The sequence below is a fragment of the Carassius auratus genome, chromosome 30, assembly GCF_003368295.1.
Source record: "Carassius auratus strain Wakin chromosome 30, ASM336829v1, whole genome shotgun sequence".
Lineage (NCBI taxonomy): Eukaryota > Metazoa > Chordata > Actinopteri > Cypriniformes > Cyprinidae > Carassius > Carassius auratus.
The window spans coordinates 25423762-25441802 of NC_039272.1; the positions used below are offsets into that span (position 1 = coordinate 25423762).

Sequence of the window (18041 nt, forward strand, 5' to 3'; positions counted from 1 at the left end):
GGGCGCATGCTTGACCATAATGTATAGCGTGCACAACGCGCATACACTTTGCTCATGTAATCTACACAGATGCAACAGTTATTTTTGCAAATCATAAATTGTTACACTAAAAAAATATTAACACATGAGATGACGGAAATCATTGTGGTGTGCCACGAAGATGTGAACAAAATAGGCATAAATCTAGCTTACAAATTATTCAGGCTAATTATTCTCCCATCCCCATACAACACAACTTCTCTGTCTTTCACTGCTCTTACAAGAACATCAGTCTCCTCGGCTGTGAACCGCTCCTGGCGTGCGCCTGGTAAATACGCCATAATAATAGCAATCCATAATGGAACTTGCGCACCTGCTTTTAAAGGGAATGTTGGATGACGCTCTGATTGGTTTATTTCACGTTACGCCCAAACCACACCTATGAATAATGAAGCTGCTTCAGACCAACCCACTTTAGATTTGCGCCGGGCGCAAGAGCCATTTATCCCGCCGGGAAAATAGCAACAGCGCCGAGACCCGCCCACAAAGTTACTTGCGCTTCGCGCTTTGACACTTGCTTTTCAGATCGTTAAAATAGGGCCCAAAATCTAAAATATGTTTTTTTGTTTTTGATTCAAAATATTTTAAATACATTGCCTAAATGTTATTTACACATCAAATTGCTAGCCCAGGCTTTTCCCACACAGTTTAATTAAGACAAGTATACCTTTGGCACTAACATTCTGGGTTTTTGTGGCACTAGCAATGCTAAACGGCTTGCATTCTTTCACTGATTCAGATGAAACACTCTATTAAAATAAAATACTAAGGGAACACTTTAGTATATAGACATGCCAATTTTCACTATTGGCATGTCTATTATTAACATATGGCCATATTTCACTATTGGCATGTCTATTATTAACATATGGGCTGTTTATTAGTGCTTATAAAGCACTTATTCTGCTTGACCATATTCTAATCCTACCCAATACCTAAATTTAACAACTACCATTAGTTCAAATTCAAGTTCAAATTCAAATTCAAGTCTGCTTTATTGTCAATTCTTCCACATGTACAGTTTATACATACAGAGAATCGAAATTGTGTTACTCTCAGACCCCCGGTGCACACAGATAACATTAACATTAAAGCCTAAAAATCTAGATCAAAATATAAAAAATATAAAAATATAAAATGTAGATACAATTACTAAGATTACTAATTAATAAAGAGCAAATTAGGTGTTTATTGAGGCAAATTGTTGGGAATTGGACAAGAAAATAAAGTGTGATCACCACGAAAAATACTGCCCTAAAAAAATACATATTACCTTTTCAACAGCATTAACATTTTGTCAACATAGTATTTGAACTTGAATTATTTTTAGTTAAGGCCAATTGTCATATTGCATTTATGCCACCTGAAAACCTTAAGTAAATAGTGACACTTAATAATAAGGTCTTATTTGTTAACTTTATTTAAAGCATTAGTAATGAACTAATTATGCCAATATATATTTTACAGCATTTATTAACCATTGTTAATGTTAATTAATAAAATAAACTTATGAACAAATTTTAGCAGACACAACTTTTGATTTAAAAGTGTAAAAATTAATATTAACTAAGATTAATAAATGCTGTAGAAAAATTGGTCATTGAAAGTTCATAATTAGTAAGTATAGGTTTTGTTGATGTTGTTGTTTGCATTCTAAATATGTATTTCTCAAAATAACTAAAAGAATCGTACCAAAAGAAATGTAAATGTTATCATCAAGGAACTGGAACTGCTTAAAGGAATCAGAACCAGAACTGTATACCAATCATTAGAGACGCACGAAAACAAACAAATAACAAGTTTCTGTCACAAATCATTTGCCGCTCCTCACAGTTGCTCACCTCGCCTCCAGGACTTGGCAGCACAGTTTTTGTGGAATATCTCCATCTCCCAGCACCGAAATCTGGAGGTGAATCTCCCCTTGCACCTCCTCATCTGGGTCAATCTCTGTTAGGTTCATCCATCCATCTACACCTAAACAAAAAATGACAAGAATCTGAAAAATGAGAGTTCATATATCTGCCGTTGACGTTGATATGAATCATTTAGCAGCCAATCAAGTCAGGGAGAGTTCAAGGACCCTAAAGCGATCTAGTTCACAGTGTTATATGATCTGATAGGAGAAAATCATTAAACATACGCATGTATTTTCATTCATACAGTTGGGATAAATATAATATATCACGCCCCCTCCTCACTATCTCTGGCTTTAAGAGGCTTAGGGTAATAGAATTAATGGCCTTGCTGTATTTCTACAGAATAAGCTTATGATAGACCAAGAGTATTTACTGACATGTTGGATGATCATTAAATGTGCTCTCAAATCTCATTTTTTTTATCCAGCATATTCAAACTGCTGTGTCACAATCAGGAATGTAACACACAAGGATGTACATTTCAGAGCTTTGGAGAAAGGGAGGGGATGTAGTGAATAATTACTTAAATAAAATGTGTGTATAAATTAGGGCTGTCAAATGATTAAAATTTTTTATCAAATTAATCAGAATTTTCAGTGGATTAATCAGGATTAATCACTATTTGCAATTACACCTGAATCGTAACTATTTTTTTTTCTGAAATGCATACCAAAAGATAAATAACAGGACACAGATACATAATTTTCATGTATTGATTCATCAATATGTGGTTCTTTTTTTCTGAATTTCAAAAGTTTAACATTTACTTAGATCAATTTTACCTGAGCACTATATCAAACCATGCCATTTAACTACAGGTAGTGTAAGAGTTTTAGGTGAACCAGTGGTTAAATATAGCCACATATCTATGAAATTATGCATAGAGAAATTCGAAAGAATGAACTCAGAAACACAAACATGCGCCCTCTGCACTCTGGGCACTCTTGTTTTTGGGAGGTGTTCATTTGCTCTGCCACAATACTTTAGGATCGATATTTTCACGTTCTGAAGGCTTCAAGTGCCAGTAAAACCAAGTAAAAATGCATATGCTTTTCCAAACAGCTGTAATTTTCGCTGCATTGCATGTAGGCGTTCTGCGCATGCGCAGTGTGAAACACAGGACGCTATAACAGGAAGAAGCTCCAGCGTATCAACTACCAAAGTCGTCTCTGTTTATCGAGCTTGGCATGAATGTATTTGAGAGTAACTGGGGTAAAACCTTAAGCTTCTTCGGTGTTTTCGTCGTGGCGCATTCCACTGTTTTTTACTATCTTGAGAATTCAGAGATCGACGAGACTTTCCTGACCTGAATAATTTGTCACACTGCGCATGCGTGAAATGTGTAAAAAAATTTGACGTAATTAACGACAAACAATTAAATTAACGTCGTTAACGCGCTATTTTTGACAGCCCTAGTATAAATATGTATACAATTCACTATAATGTATAAAACAAGCCATACTGCATATTCCACCTAATGTTAGTATATAATAATCATAAAGGTAACTACTAACTGCTACTAAGGTATAGGCATTTAAATTACTTAATCCAAAGTGACTTAAACTAATGATTCATAATTCATTCATGAATTATGTGGGAAATGATGACTTTTATGCTTTACTGATTGAGCTACAGATACACATTGTAATTTCAATTGTCTGATCAATAAAAAAAAAGTTTAATATTTTTTTTTTTTTTTTTTTTTTCACCTTATCTTTGCATGCAATAAATACTTTCCCCATGATTAAGAAATTTTATAATATTATTTTTGTTTTCCTTGTTTTAGGTAAATAGTAGCCATGTTGTCCTACTTTATTCCTTCACTGAGGTTAAATCATGGCCCTGATTTGAACTAAATTAAACTAAAGGAATAAAATGCGGAAACAAATGTAATAAATGTGGCCATGATTGAACTAAAACAAGATAATGAATTAATAAAACATGGCCACAAATTAGTCATGGGAATTAATTCTTAATTTGTGGCCATGATATTTCTTTTTTTTTCACATGTCATCTGTGGGGCTCCATACTTTAGAAAGCTTCTGTATTTAGGATATCAAGGGTAGCAGCCATGTTTAATATAATTCACTGAGAAAATGACTCCAGGACCATCAAACCACTCAGTCACTGGCTTATTTTGGCTTTCCTGATGTGCACATAAGGCTTGTTTATTCCTGTGGCCTGATAAGCAGGTTTTCCTCTCAATTAGTATTCCAGCGTATCACTCGTCAAGGTCCATTTTCCTTTACTGCTCTGGTGAGAAGCCCCCCCAAAAATTGGGCCTGCCAAGGAAATCTGTTCCATTTAGCTGAATGGAAATAACGTTTCGGCTGCTTTCAGTTTATTCTGTGGAACGGAACATCACTATAGCATCTGATTATGCATACATTTCAGATATTTGTTTGAAGCTCAGATGTAATTTGTATCTTCAATACACCAGACAATACTGTCAGATTTTAAGAGAGAGAGAGAGAGAGAGAGAGATGACCTTAAGCATTCCAGGAAAATACTATTTGTTGTTACTCGGTATTACTCGAAAGAAATAAATTGAAAAGAAAATGGAATGCAAAATCACTATAAAAGCCTGAAATAGCCCATTCTTCAATTCAACCATCCAACCACTAAACAACAAAAACAGGACATTCATACAGACAAATCTGCCCGCAAACAATCTTTTTAAAATGAAGAACAGAACCAGGAAAAATAAACTAAAGTCAACTAAATTTAACAAAACAGCTATTTTCTAGAAACAATTTTTCCACTCATATAGTATTCATGCATTGACACAGGAAGCATTGGCAGACAGTTAAAGGTCTGCCTCATAAATATGTTCAAAAACAGTGGCCTGCTTACACACACACACACACACACACACACACAGGGCCAACCTTCAAGGTCTCTGCTTCAAACAGATGCTGAGCCACTAGCCAAAGTCCTTTATAATAGCATGCATTCTTCCATCATCTGCACATTCAGACTAAATGTACAGTTTTTAAGACATCACTGGGTTTTTGCTACAATGCTTTGGTTGGCAATACTTAATTAAAACCACATTACAGACTTAATTTGACATTCATATAATTTACTGTTAGGGGTATGCAATATTTCAAAAATATTTTTTATTGATAATTATATTTAGACAATATTCATTAAGTGTTTTTGTGCTGGTACTTCAGTTTAGGCCTATCATGGACAGATGATTTACGATGCCTCAAAAAGCTTTTCATATTCTTCATATTCTGTGCGGTGGTTAATTCACAGCACAGAATTTACTTTTCCATTAAGAGGCAATTACTGGCCTATTTATTGAAATATAAAATGATTTATATCATGCAATGATATTTCAACTATGAAACTAACACCAGTTGTAATGAGTGACTGTTCACCTCGTTCATTCAAACAATTCATTCAAAACAGCTGATTCATTTAATTCAGAAATGAAATGATATCTTCACTGTGTTGCTCTGAAATGTGCAGAGGTTCTGCGGTGTCGAAGGTGTTTTGTTTTTTGCGTGACATTCTCAATAATGTCAGTTTTCACACCCTTAAAACAACAATATCGCACACCCCTTTTAAACGGCTGCTTGAATAAAAAAAAGAAACTGACCATTCTCCTTTAGATCCACACCAAGAAATGCAAGGGTAAAATGCAAGTAAACGATTTTTCTAATATCTACTGTATCGGTGCTTGCACATCTCTATTCTAAGAATGTCATAATTAGAGTGTAGATGAAAACCTGCATAATAATCCCCCGTTCGTTCCCCTTACAGTTAATTACACACCACCTCACGCTGCTATCGGTGTGCTTAGACTATGATTTGACTTATAGCTAACTTGAATGTTCACACCCTGTCAAACCAAAGGAAACTTGAGCGCAGGGCTATTTCTGTTCTCTGTAGAACGTGTCCTTTCACTAAATGCTATTCCAGAGCCCTTGGAGAGAAAGGTTATGTGAGGCCATTTGCTGTTGTAGCTGTAGAGAGAGTGAGGGTGAGAAGAGGACCAGCATAAAGAGTCATTTAAAAGTCAATGAAGACTGACTTGAGTTACAGCTACTGTCAGACCTACTTCTTCTAGATGCATCTTAAATATTTATTGGCTCATTTTCATCATATCATGCCTGGTTAGAATATGTACCCTATTTAAATTGTATGTTTTTTTGATAAAAGTCTCTTATGCTCACAAAGGCTGTATTTGTTTGATTAAAAATACATTAAAACAATCGCATTGTAAAATATTATTTAAAAAAAAAAAAAAAAAAAAAAAATATATATATATATATATATATATATATATATATATATATATATATATATATATATATATATAAATATATATTTAAATAGAACAATTTTACTGCTCCAGATTTCAGTGTCAAATTATCCTTTAGAAATCCTTCTTATATGCTGATTTGGTGCTCAGTTATTATTAATGATTGTTACTACTGATATCAACGTTGAAAATTGTTTTTGCTGCATAATATTTTTGTGGAAACGGCAAGATTCAATTAATAGAAAATGCAAATGAATATATTTTATACATGGATTTACTGACACTTCAGATCATTACAAACCATCCTTGGTGGGGAAATTTTTTTTTTATGGCTTTCAAAAATAAATAAATAAATAAAATTAGTCATTAAAAAACAGTTTTCAACACTGATAATGCTAAGAAAAGTTTTACAAAATCAGCGTTTTGAAGAGTCATTTGACACTGAACACTGAAGTATGATGCTGAACATTCAGCTTTGCCATCACAGGAATACAGATTTTTATATATATATATATATATATATATATATATATATATATATATATATATATATATATATATATATATATATATATATACATACACACACACACACACACACACACACACACATACATATAAATATATACATACATATGTAAGATGCAAATTCTAGGGAACCAGATAAAAAACTGTTGCGAGCCAAATTCGAACCAGCATTACCCACATGAGAAGCAAAGCTCAATATGTTGAGAAGTGCACTGCCTCTGACAAAGCTGCTGCAGTCCTGAAACGTGGCTAGGGTTGCTGGGCAACATTTAACGGGCTCTCGATCATGTTTAGACTATTGTTAACACTAACAAGCTGAGCTGCATATCCAAACAATAGTTATTATACCCTATCTCTCTGAAACACCAACACAGTGAACTAAACAATGTTAATGACTGGTGTCATTTCGCTTTTCTATTTCATCACGGATGGCCTGTGTTGTGCGACTATTCATCAACACGTCACAGGGGGCACAAAGAGTGATGCTCTCTTCTATTTTGTGCCATGATAATGGATAACCCTGCCGTGTCCTTGCCCCTCAGGCACAACACATGAGTTGCAAGCCCAGACAACCTCAATGACTCACCAGCACCAATCTCAAAACACCACCTCACAGGAACCCCACTAAAACGTGTGGTCCTAGTACACAAAGGAGTCCTACTCCAGTTGATTTCAAATCAGTTCATGCAGTTATACTATTTTTCTCATCAGTATTGTTGTCCTGTTTTCAGAGTAAATAAATTACATCTGCTTGAAAAACACTTGGTGCAAATTGAAGAGAATATGTCTGTGACTCATTTCATTCCCTAGTTCTCTATGTTGTGAATCAGTATATTGCGAACATGAATTTGGGACACTGATGACTCGATTACCTGTGACACATGTATGAAGTCACACATTAAAACGCAGCTGGTGTTATTAACAACATCCCTGTGCATCATGGATGCTTGCTGTAGCTGGAGTACAATTGGTGTACAAAAGTACATCCTTCCATCTTCAGTATCACATAATTCTTCATAAATCATTCTAATGTGCTGATTTGCTGCTCAAGAAACATTCTTACTGTATGTTTATTAATATGTTATATGTTGAAAAACAGCTGCTTAATGCATATATAAAGCATTTGTGTTATGATTCTTTGATGAATGGAAGGTTTAAAAAAAAAGCATTTATTTGAAATAAAAGTCTTTGATTAATGCATCCTTGCTCGATAAAAGTAAATTTCTTCTAATCAATCTCTCAATTAATTTCTGGAAAAATTTAAAACATACTGAATGGTAGTGTAACATGCTTAATGACGTTCACATATTAAAACATTAAACCGAACCATGCAGATCATAAATAAATAAACTATTCAATGAATTCCTTCAAATTTCTACATTGTCACTAATGTGTCATACTTCTAAGTTTGAAGGACGGTTCTCCTTTAATGCACATTGGGAATAATCACAAAATCAAAACAAAATAAAAAAATAAAGCTTTATTTATAGACATTTTCACATTTGCACAACATCTGCATTGTTGGTAAGTGAATAGAAGACAACTGATGATTTTTTAGGAAGCCAATGTTGTTTGATTGTTGTTTTAATGTAAATCTCAGCCATTTTTCACCTCTTCCATGTCAACTATGTGAGAATGTCTTGAATACTCAAAGTTGGAGGTTAATCTAATCTCTAAACTTAGTATAATGATTAGATGTAGCAATATTAACTAAATATGACTTGAGGAAGTTTGTGGTTTATCACAGTCACATGACAATCAAATGTCTTTTAGCTTAAAGTCCACTTTTACGTCCATTATTTGTCACAGCTTTCTTGCAACACTTGTCTTGCTGTCTCAATCTTGTTGACACTGAGAAATGCCTTGTTGGCCCTGGATATTGATTTCCCATTTGACCACAGCGAGTGAATAAAGGGTGTAAATACTCTCTCTTACCTTGAGGTTTAGCAGCGAGAAGCTCCTTGCTGATTGACACCTTCCCAATGACATCATCTCGGCTGTGAACAGAATGAGGTTTTTCAGACAGCAGGTGTCCGTCGAGCAAACAGAAGTACTACGCATGATTTGAATCACAGTTACAGTGCTGTTTAATTTAATGACGTATCAGCAGTTAAAACGGTATCTTTACAGAAAAATATCACACTTCACCTTCAACCAAGTAAGTAGTACATAGGTTAGTGTAGGGTCAGACCTGAGAGAGTCCTCATCCAGGACATAAAAAGACACCGTACGAAAGTAGGGAGGAAGATGGACGGTGTATTCTTCACCCCAAAACGGAGACAATGTCTTCCATATTGTTGCTGTCCTAAAAGATGAATGAAACAAACAAATAGATGAAAAAACAAACAAACAAAAATTATTACTCTGCACACAATGTAGGGAAAGTTAAAAATCAGCCTGGCGTATCTATAACTGAAAAATGTCAAAACTTTTCATTTAGAAGACAACACTTCCCCAGCATTGACGAGTTTTTACAGCATTTTGTGTTTTCAATGTAATACACTCGGGGGAGCTATTACACATCTTCTGATCAAGTACAAAACCTCCTGAACAAAAACACACGGGAACAGGACGGAGAAATCTCTTATGTAAACCGATGCATATTAAAAATGAATGCGATCCTCAGCAATGGACAGCATATAAATTGAAATGCATAATGTTAAGGAGTAAGATGTTGATCCAGGAAGTGGTATATGTATGTCTGTGGAAGCTTTGAAGGTATTGATGGAAGCTATTTACTGGATTTATGGTTTTATAATCGTACTGAATATTATCCAGAAATAGTTTTTGACAAAAATGTGATTTTCTCAGCTTTTTGCTCAAAATTATGCATTTTTATGAAACCTACCTATATTAAATTTTTGATAAAAAAAAGAATGCTTTAAGCTAGAATAAAACAGATTTTTTTTGTTTAAAAGTAGGATCTCTGATCTTTTTTGTTGTTGTTGATGTATTGCATGTCCATCATATTTGAGTAAAACTCATCAAAATCAATTATTCATATATAGACATATGTCAAAATCAATTATTCAAAAAGCTGTCAGGGAAAGAGTAAAAAAAAAAGAAAAAAGAACGAACTAAATCTAAACAGTAAAAAAAAAAAACCTTTTTAACTAAAATAACATAAAATATATTAGGAAAAAACTGAAATGCAAGTAAGAAAATAACTAAAATTTAAAAATAAAAGCTAAATATTTGTAAAAAAAAAAAATAATAATAAAAACAAAAAAAGCAATCGCTGAATTTCTTTGAAGTCTGGCAAAGAGCCCTGTTTGATATATGTCTAGTTTAAATAAATAAAGAATGTCTGTAGAATCGGTATAAAGATGATGATTTCTATTTAAACAATAACAAAACCAGACAGCGGTTTTATTTTAACCACAGTGATAGGCAGGCAGGTGGTTCAGATAGAAATGTCAATATCTGATCACAAAAGATTTGCATTTTGTTAATCTCTTAAGGCAAACATGTTTCGTAAACGCAGTATATCAGATTTTCATTCTTGTGGCAACAGACTTATTTACCGCGGTAATGATCCTGTGGAAACAAACATCAGACTACAATCCATACTTAACATTTATTCACCTTCAGATTTGGTATTCCAGGGAAAGAATATATATTATTGACCCCAAAAACACAGTGGCTCAGAAAACACTCCCTATCTGTATCATTCACTGTTGATATCAATAGAGTGATTGATAAACCTTTCAGTTCAGCTGGAAAAGAAGTTCTTTTTATATGCACTTTTATTTGTGACTTATAGTGAGTCACAAAAGAGATGGTGGAGTGAATAACAAAGAAAACAATGTAATAAACTTCACAAGTTCAGTTTAGACTTCTCACTTGCTCTCATTGTGCTAGTGGTTCCTAGCAGGGTTTTCATGCATGTAAGATTTATTTTCATTTCTTCTCTTCTACCTCCTACTCTTAATTCTGTGTGGAGCAGCAATAATCAATATGCCCACACTGTACTTATGGTCACAGCATATATATTTTGCATTTTGAACCTTCACCTCAGACTCCTTAAATCGCAGGTTTGTTCAGTGTGACCTTTACATAGCTGCCAAATGTGGAGGTACACAAGCTCTGGTACAACCACACAGCAATCTATGGAACAGCAGAGATTTCAATTATGTGGCACGAATGAAATTAGTTCTGCTTCACAGAAAATTTCATTTCTTACCTGTTCAGTTTGTGATAATTGACTTATTATAGGCTGTATAGCAACGTGGACCAATATTAGCTCCCCAAAGACTGGGACTCAAACTGAAATGTCAGGGGGGAAAAAATCATACCTACCGAATGATTGCCTCGTTATCAATTTTCACGATGCAGTATGGATCACTGCTTCCAGTTCTGCAAGTGAAATGAACAATAATGTTATTGCATACTGGCAATAGGTATTAATCTCATGATCACACATGATTGATTTATGCAATCAAGAATTAATTACATGCTAATTACGATGCTGTTGCTCTCTCAGATCAACAAAGAATATTTAAATATAGAACGACTATATATTTTTATGGTTTACAAGGTTAAATGGAAAATATTTTTGTCTCCTTATCATACACTTCAAAAGTTTAATTATAACCACACACACAAAAAAACTTTTATTTCTCAGAATCGTTATCTATCCAACCATGATATTAATGAGATTCCAGAGAAAAGTCATTTATGGGGGTTTAAAAATCTAGTTTAAAAACACATAGAAATGTAGTCTTTTTATTCATGTTAGTTATTATAGTTTTTCTTTTTTTATATCATAAATTAGTCATTAATAAATCATTAAGCTTTTGGAGAGCTGCTGCACATGACTTTTTACAAACTGAGCAAACATTGACCTTGTCATATTATGTCATATGTTAGGAGAAATACTGATATAGACACATAATTAGGAGGATCTTCAAGGGTCCTCTCTATTATAATAATTGCCTATTTTTATGGGTTGCCCTTTTTGTTTTTTGTTTTTTTTGCACACTTTGTTGCTCACACAACATGACTTTGAAAAAATAAAATAATGTTTCACCAAAACTACTTCAAGGACCATTTCCACAGACCTTGTGTTTCAATGATCATCTGCATCACATTTTTTTTATAACACTAATATCAGTATTATATTACCTTTGCATCACATTACAAAAAATATAATAATGCTGCTGTGAGGAAGTTTTCAATTCAGCAGCTATAGCGACAGTGAATTCGATATGGTTCTCTTCTGACTACCATTGTCAGTCTCGCTCTATTTTTCTTTACTATTTGAGTAAATAGGAATGCAAAAAAATATTTGATGTAGTCTCCCATTCACAGCTGTAAAACTGTACACAACTATGACGACTTAACCTTCTGAGAGACCCTGAAATGTGAGGGAGTATTTAATTAAACATTATGCCAATCTACTTGCAGATCTTTTTTTTTTTACTTCATCCTGCACAAACCAATTAAGCAAATTCCACTGGAATGAATAACATAGATTCCTAGAAACTATACACTCCTCAGCTTTAAATTTCAGATATAAAAACATGACATGCTATTTTTTGCCACATAAATAATACCTTTTTGCAACTATACAGTGGGCATTCCAAGTATATATATATATAAAAAAAAGACTCCTATTTTCATTTTGACATCCCACTGTCTGATAGGTGAGCATTTGATCATTGCATGCCGTCTCAGAGCATGTGTAGAGATGTCTGTTGTCACTGCGAGGATATTGAAATTCCTCTGTGGAGGTAATGACTGCCCTTGGCAACTTTGGTGAGCTGTATGAGTATTTGCGTGCTTGCGTGTGTGTGTGTGTGTGTGTGTGTGTGTGTGTGTGCTGGGGAGAGGAGAATGAGTGCATCGTGCGGTGATTCATCTTCGCCTGTTGTTATCAGTGTAATGGGGAAACCTGTGGCTGTCAGAATCAGGTGCTACATCAAACAGCACTGTAGCTTGGCAGTTGAACCACATACTATCATCCTCAAGACACCTGCAGGAGCAGGATAGAGATGATGACAAAAGAAGGAAGAGGAGAGATTCCTCTCTCATTCTCTCTGCTTCTCTTATCTTCTGCAGCCATGATGTTTCTGTCTGGGGACCTTGAGACCCCAGAGTCATTTCATATGTTAAACACATACTTGAAATTTAAAGTCAGCATGAAATGAAAATACACTCTATTTTGTAAATGCTTCTTTGACCACGTAATGTTTATTTAAAAAAATAATCAAAACTTGACAGTGAAAATGGCAGACATATGTCAAACTCATTCAGTGCACTCAATCCCAGCCCTTCTCAATCCACCAAATTCATTTTTCAACAACATGGGATGAAACAAGTCCCCCTATATAATTTTTTTTTCTTTTTTCTAAAAAATCTGTTAAACTCCAAAGCACATCGCAATACATAAGAAAATATCTGTCGCTATGTTCATTTCAACATGACCTTAACATGACTTTATGCTAAAAATGCCACCTGATTCAAACATAAACTATGTAATTCGCTAACACTTTACTTGAAGCATTTATATAAGGCTTTATTAAAGTAATTTCCTATTAACAGTTGCAACCATATACATTACAACACTGATCTATTCATTGTGAGACCTTGAGATAATATAATACATCAAAACAAAGAACCAATTTCAGATGCAACAAGGATTCTTCAAATATTATAATGCATGCGCTTATGGCATAAGTTGCTGAAAAACATATTGCAATGGCTTTTACAATGACACATTACTTTAAGGTCCAATTCTTGCTATTAACGCTCTATATGGTCGTTTTTTTGTTGGAGAACATGCTCTAACAAACCATTAACTACTGAATATTTGTACAGAGTTCTAAAATGTTATTTGCCAACCAAACGCAAAGCTTCCGAGAAGAAAAATGGTCGCAGCAAGCGAAATAGCATTAACCCGCAGTTGCAGTCACCCGGATGGGCATGTGTTATATTAGTGTTTACCGGTTGTTATCAGGGAATAACATAACTCGGAATGTGGTGACTGACCAATCAGAATTGAGTATTCCACAGAGCCGTGAAATAAAATATAATCATATAATATAATAATAATAATAAATCAATTATTATTGTTATTGTTATTTTATATTCAAGTTGATATATCATTACAAAAATTACAAAACAAAAAATGATGATGACTGACAACAATATCTAGTTGGCCTATCTGATTGCATTCTCTACTTTGATCTTGTTAATGTCCCAATCAAGGAACATTTATCTCAGAAAACAAGTGCTCCTATTTCCTGTGTCTGGGTGCTGATTGCTCACCGCCTGCTTGATTATAATGAGCTCACCTAAACAGTTCGGAATATACAAGCTAAGCTTTCCAGAACCTTGCAATCCTTTAAAGAAAAATCCAATGAAATCCAAAAAGGTGCGCACTCTTTACTAAAACTCACCCAGGTCCAATGTAAATAAAGCATGTTTGTATAGAGAACGTGTGCAATCTGCCATTGTGCACTTTTGGCAGCGTCACCACCACCACCACAGTGTAAATGCAAACACTCCATGCAGCATCTGCTCCTGCAGTTCGGCCCACCAACTAAACAGCTCAGCAAATTTGATAAGTGACTAGTTATTTAATCTAATCATACTAGGAAGTGGAATCAGTAACTCAGGAAGAGAAGGGCAGCGAATCACATTTTCCTCACACTGACATGAACACAGTGCTGAAATGTTAATATGGATGACCTTACTAACCAATAAAGTCATTTCCTCACAGAATGTGGCAGAGCTGTCCTTTCCACAAATAGAAACATATAAACCATTGTCATCTGGGCTACCGTTATAAAATCATAATCATGTGAGTTTCCAACCTCTTGCAAGATGAAGAACACACTGAGCTGAGCACCAAATGAATCTGTGTTATTCACAATGGAATGCTGCCAATTCCAAACAGGGAACCAATTAACAAGCTTATTTCATTTATAATGGTCATTAAGGGTTTGAAAAGAGTTTTTATGCAGTGTTTTGGCATGAGCTTTGAAAAAAATCTAATAATAAAGTGTAAAATATCTGAATATAATTAAATTGACTGAATCTCATGATTGATACGTTGATGAATAATATCTGATGATTAAGAGAAATGCATTTTATATATATATATATATATATATATATATATATATATATATATATATATATATATATATTTATGTTATGTATTTCGCTGTAAGGGGGCATCTGTGTTAAAAGTGAACAAATTACACAATAAAACAGCTTTTAAACTTAAATTCTTCAGTTTTTCAACTGTTCTACACATACAGGCTATGATTTCCAATGTCTCCAAAAAATAACTGAAATATCCATTTAGAAATATGTATATAACTTAATATTTATATGATAATGCTCATAATATAATGATAATACACATATCACTTGTAGATGTTTCAAATGCAGATATAGGCTATTGTTCATGTTTATGATTAAAATGCCAGAAGGGCTTTTTTTTTCTTTTTCTTTTTGTAATCAATTTATAAACTGTATTTGTTTTATCATGTAATCCATTGTTTAAAAAAGGAAGTACAGTAGCATGATTTGTCAAAAAAAGATCTGTCAAATCCCATACTGTTTTCAGTTTGTGTATACTGAACACGTCTTCCAACATATTTCTGTGCAATTGATCTTATAATTATCACATAAAGTCATCGGCACTTACATGTCCTTGATTGGCAGGTTCTTTCCTTCCACAATCCTGATGAATAGTGTGCTTCGTTTAGCCATGCTGTCATTCAGAGGATATTCACGCGCCGACACTTCTTATTCCTTCAATAACACGCATGTTTCCAAGCATTGCACAAATGGCAAATAAACTGTTCTATCAATAAAGCTCGTCATACACAACGCTGTACTGAGAAGCAGCACCGCCGTGCTCCGTCCAGCGGTCGTCCACACAATCCACGCGTTAGACTCGGGTGGGTTTGATCTCTGTGGGTTGTTTGTAGGAGGAGTGACTGACTGGATCACACACTTGAGAGAGAAGGTATTAAACAGACGCGACGCGACAGAACTACAACGCTCCCTTTAGAATCAACACTACTGGTTATGAACTACAAGACTGTATTAGGCGGCTGTGTTGACTGTTGTAGCTACTTTTGTTGCGTCGCGTCAAGTGGAGACGAGGTGTGGCGCGACGCGACGCGAGAAATGAATTTTCAGTGTGAGGGGAAAAGCAGTCATTTCTTAACCCTCGAGATTTACAAGAGCAAACATAACTGAGATGAGCAAACAGTGGAGTTGATGGACTACTGAACAGTAAACACTAGGTCACACACTCCAGTAAATATTTCTCAGCGTTGGTTCATTTTTGAAAGTCAAATTTTGTATCGATTGTACCTCGAAGGGCTGGCTACAGAAACCAGTTGAACATTTCCAGCGTTATTATTGTCTAAAAGATAGTTTATTGAACGCACGTTCTCACTTAAGACTGGGGTAACAAAGAAACCATCCTATTACAGGATTTTCAGCTGTAAATTTAAACAGTAGACTAAATATAAAACACAAAACGGGTAAAATATTAAACATTGGGAGTGTATCTGACAACTGCCCTAATAAAAAATGTGACACCCTGCCCTGACTTGACATTTACAGTTCATCTTTTGAGTTAAAGTCTAGTACCTTCATTATAAAGACTAGGCTGACAATTGTCTGCATGTATGTCAGTGTGGTTTTACTGTGTTCACTTGGTTAGCCAAAGATATGATGATATTGGAGGGCATAATTCTGAAGAATGCCATAATTTCAGAGGGATTTGAAATAGATGTTTGAAACCAAAATAGGAACACACATTTTGATCTCTTTCTTTTACTATCTGTCTTTTATTTTGTATCTTATATGGCTCCTGAAGAACCTTTAACATCCATGGAACCGTTCTGTATTTAGATTATGTTTTCCAGACTATAAGTGTGAGGGGAAAAAAAGGTTATTTTAATAACGGTTCACAGAAAAGTTTCTTCATACTGTTTTTTTTTATAGCATCACTATGAAAACCCCCCTTTTGAGCCTTTATTTTTAAGAGCTATCCACTTCTCTATTATTTCTTTAATTCAAATCTTTATAGAGGCATTGCTAGACCCTTCCTTCTTTTTCCATGCCACAAGCCTTGGTGAAATGCTAAAGTGCTTTTTTTCTAATGATTAAGTAAATATAATTTAGTGTTTAAAAAGCAGAAGAGTAAATGTTGCGTTCAATGGTGAATGGTGATTCAGATGATAAGAGAGCTGTAAGTGTAATATTATGGCTGTGTACTTCCTTTTCACAGAGTTATTATTCCTCAACACGTTATTTTTAAGTTCTTCTGACCGATTAGCTCATGATCTGACCAAATATCCCCAGTTTGCCATCGTAATGGAAAGACACTTCACTTTAACTGAAATGACTCATGTAAGAACACCAGGAAAACTGAAAGAAAATATCTTTCTAGCTGTTTTTGAAGGCTGACAGCCTCGCTAAATGCACACAGCAGAATAAACAAGGTGGAAAACTGAACGACTCCTTGATTATGGTCTCGGAGGAAATCAAAGCATAGACTCTCATATAATGTCAGCACTCACATATTCTGATATGCACAAGTGCTGTCAACATGAGCAGTGCTCCTTTATCATGGAAAAAGGAAGGTGATTCACTGACAAATCACAACATAGTTTCCCTCCAGACGGAGATAAATAAACTGACCAAAATAAAAAAGGGAAGTCTTGATAGGACAATAGGAGTCTTAATTCAGAAACATCCTCAAACATGGTAAAATGTCGGAGAATGTTTGAGAATGTTGTAAAGGTTCCAGTGACGTTTTCCTTAAAATTATATGTTTATACAAAATAAAGGCGAGAGGCCAGAGTCCACGTAATTCATGCGTGTGAGTGTGGGCACGGCTGACTCATTGATCCAGGAATACAGACGCACCTTTAGAGATGTGACCAGAGGAGGGGATACGCTGTGTGGGCTTCTTGTGACTCACCAGTCTTCTATCAAAGAGTTATCGGCACAGCCCTGTTTTTAGATATAAAGAGTGTGTCTGTGTGTGTGTGTCACCGTTTAGCAGAGGCTTTTTATCTGGAATATGAGGATGTCCCTTTTTTGCATATAATTTCAAGTAACACTTTACAATAAGCTCCCATTAATTAACAATTACAAACATTAAATGAGCAGTATATTTGTTACAGTATTTATTAATCCTTATCACATTAGTGTTATGTTAGTTAATGTTAAAGGAATAGTTCACCCAAAAATGAGATTTGCTGAAAATTTACAGTAAATGGAGATGAGTTTGTTTCTTTATCAGAACA

At 34.6% G+C, this 18041-nt stretch overlaps 1 protein-coding gene across 1 annotated transcript in view; it reads right to left on the reverse strand.

Annotated features, from left to right (window-relative positions):
- rasa4 (RAS p21 protein activator 4) overlaps nucleotides 1–17918 on the reverse strand; it is a 38709-nt gene extending 20791 nt beyond the window's left edge. Inside the window, exons 1-5 of the mRNA XM_026212390.1 lie at nucleotides 15416–17918; nucleotides 11056–11112; nucleotides 8948–9061; nucleotides 8692–8753; nucleotides 1881–2013 (exon numbers count right to left, since the gene is read on the reverse strand). Coding sequence (XP_026068175.1) covers nucleotides 1881–2013; nucleotides 8692–8753; nucleotides 8948–9061; nucleotides 11056–11112; nucleotides 15416–15480 — 431 coding nt within the window. The 5' untranslated portion in view covers nucleotides 15481–17918. The remainder of the gene's footprint in view (nucleotides 1–1880; nucleotides 2014–8691; nucleotides 8754–8947; nucleotides 9062–11055; nucleotides 11113–15415) is intronic.
- Nucleotides 17919–18041: the final 123 nt, after the last annotated feature.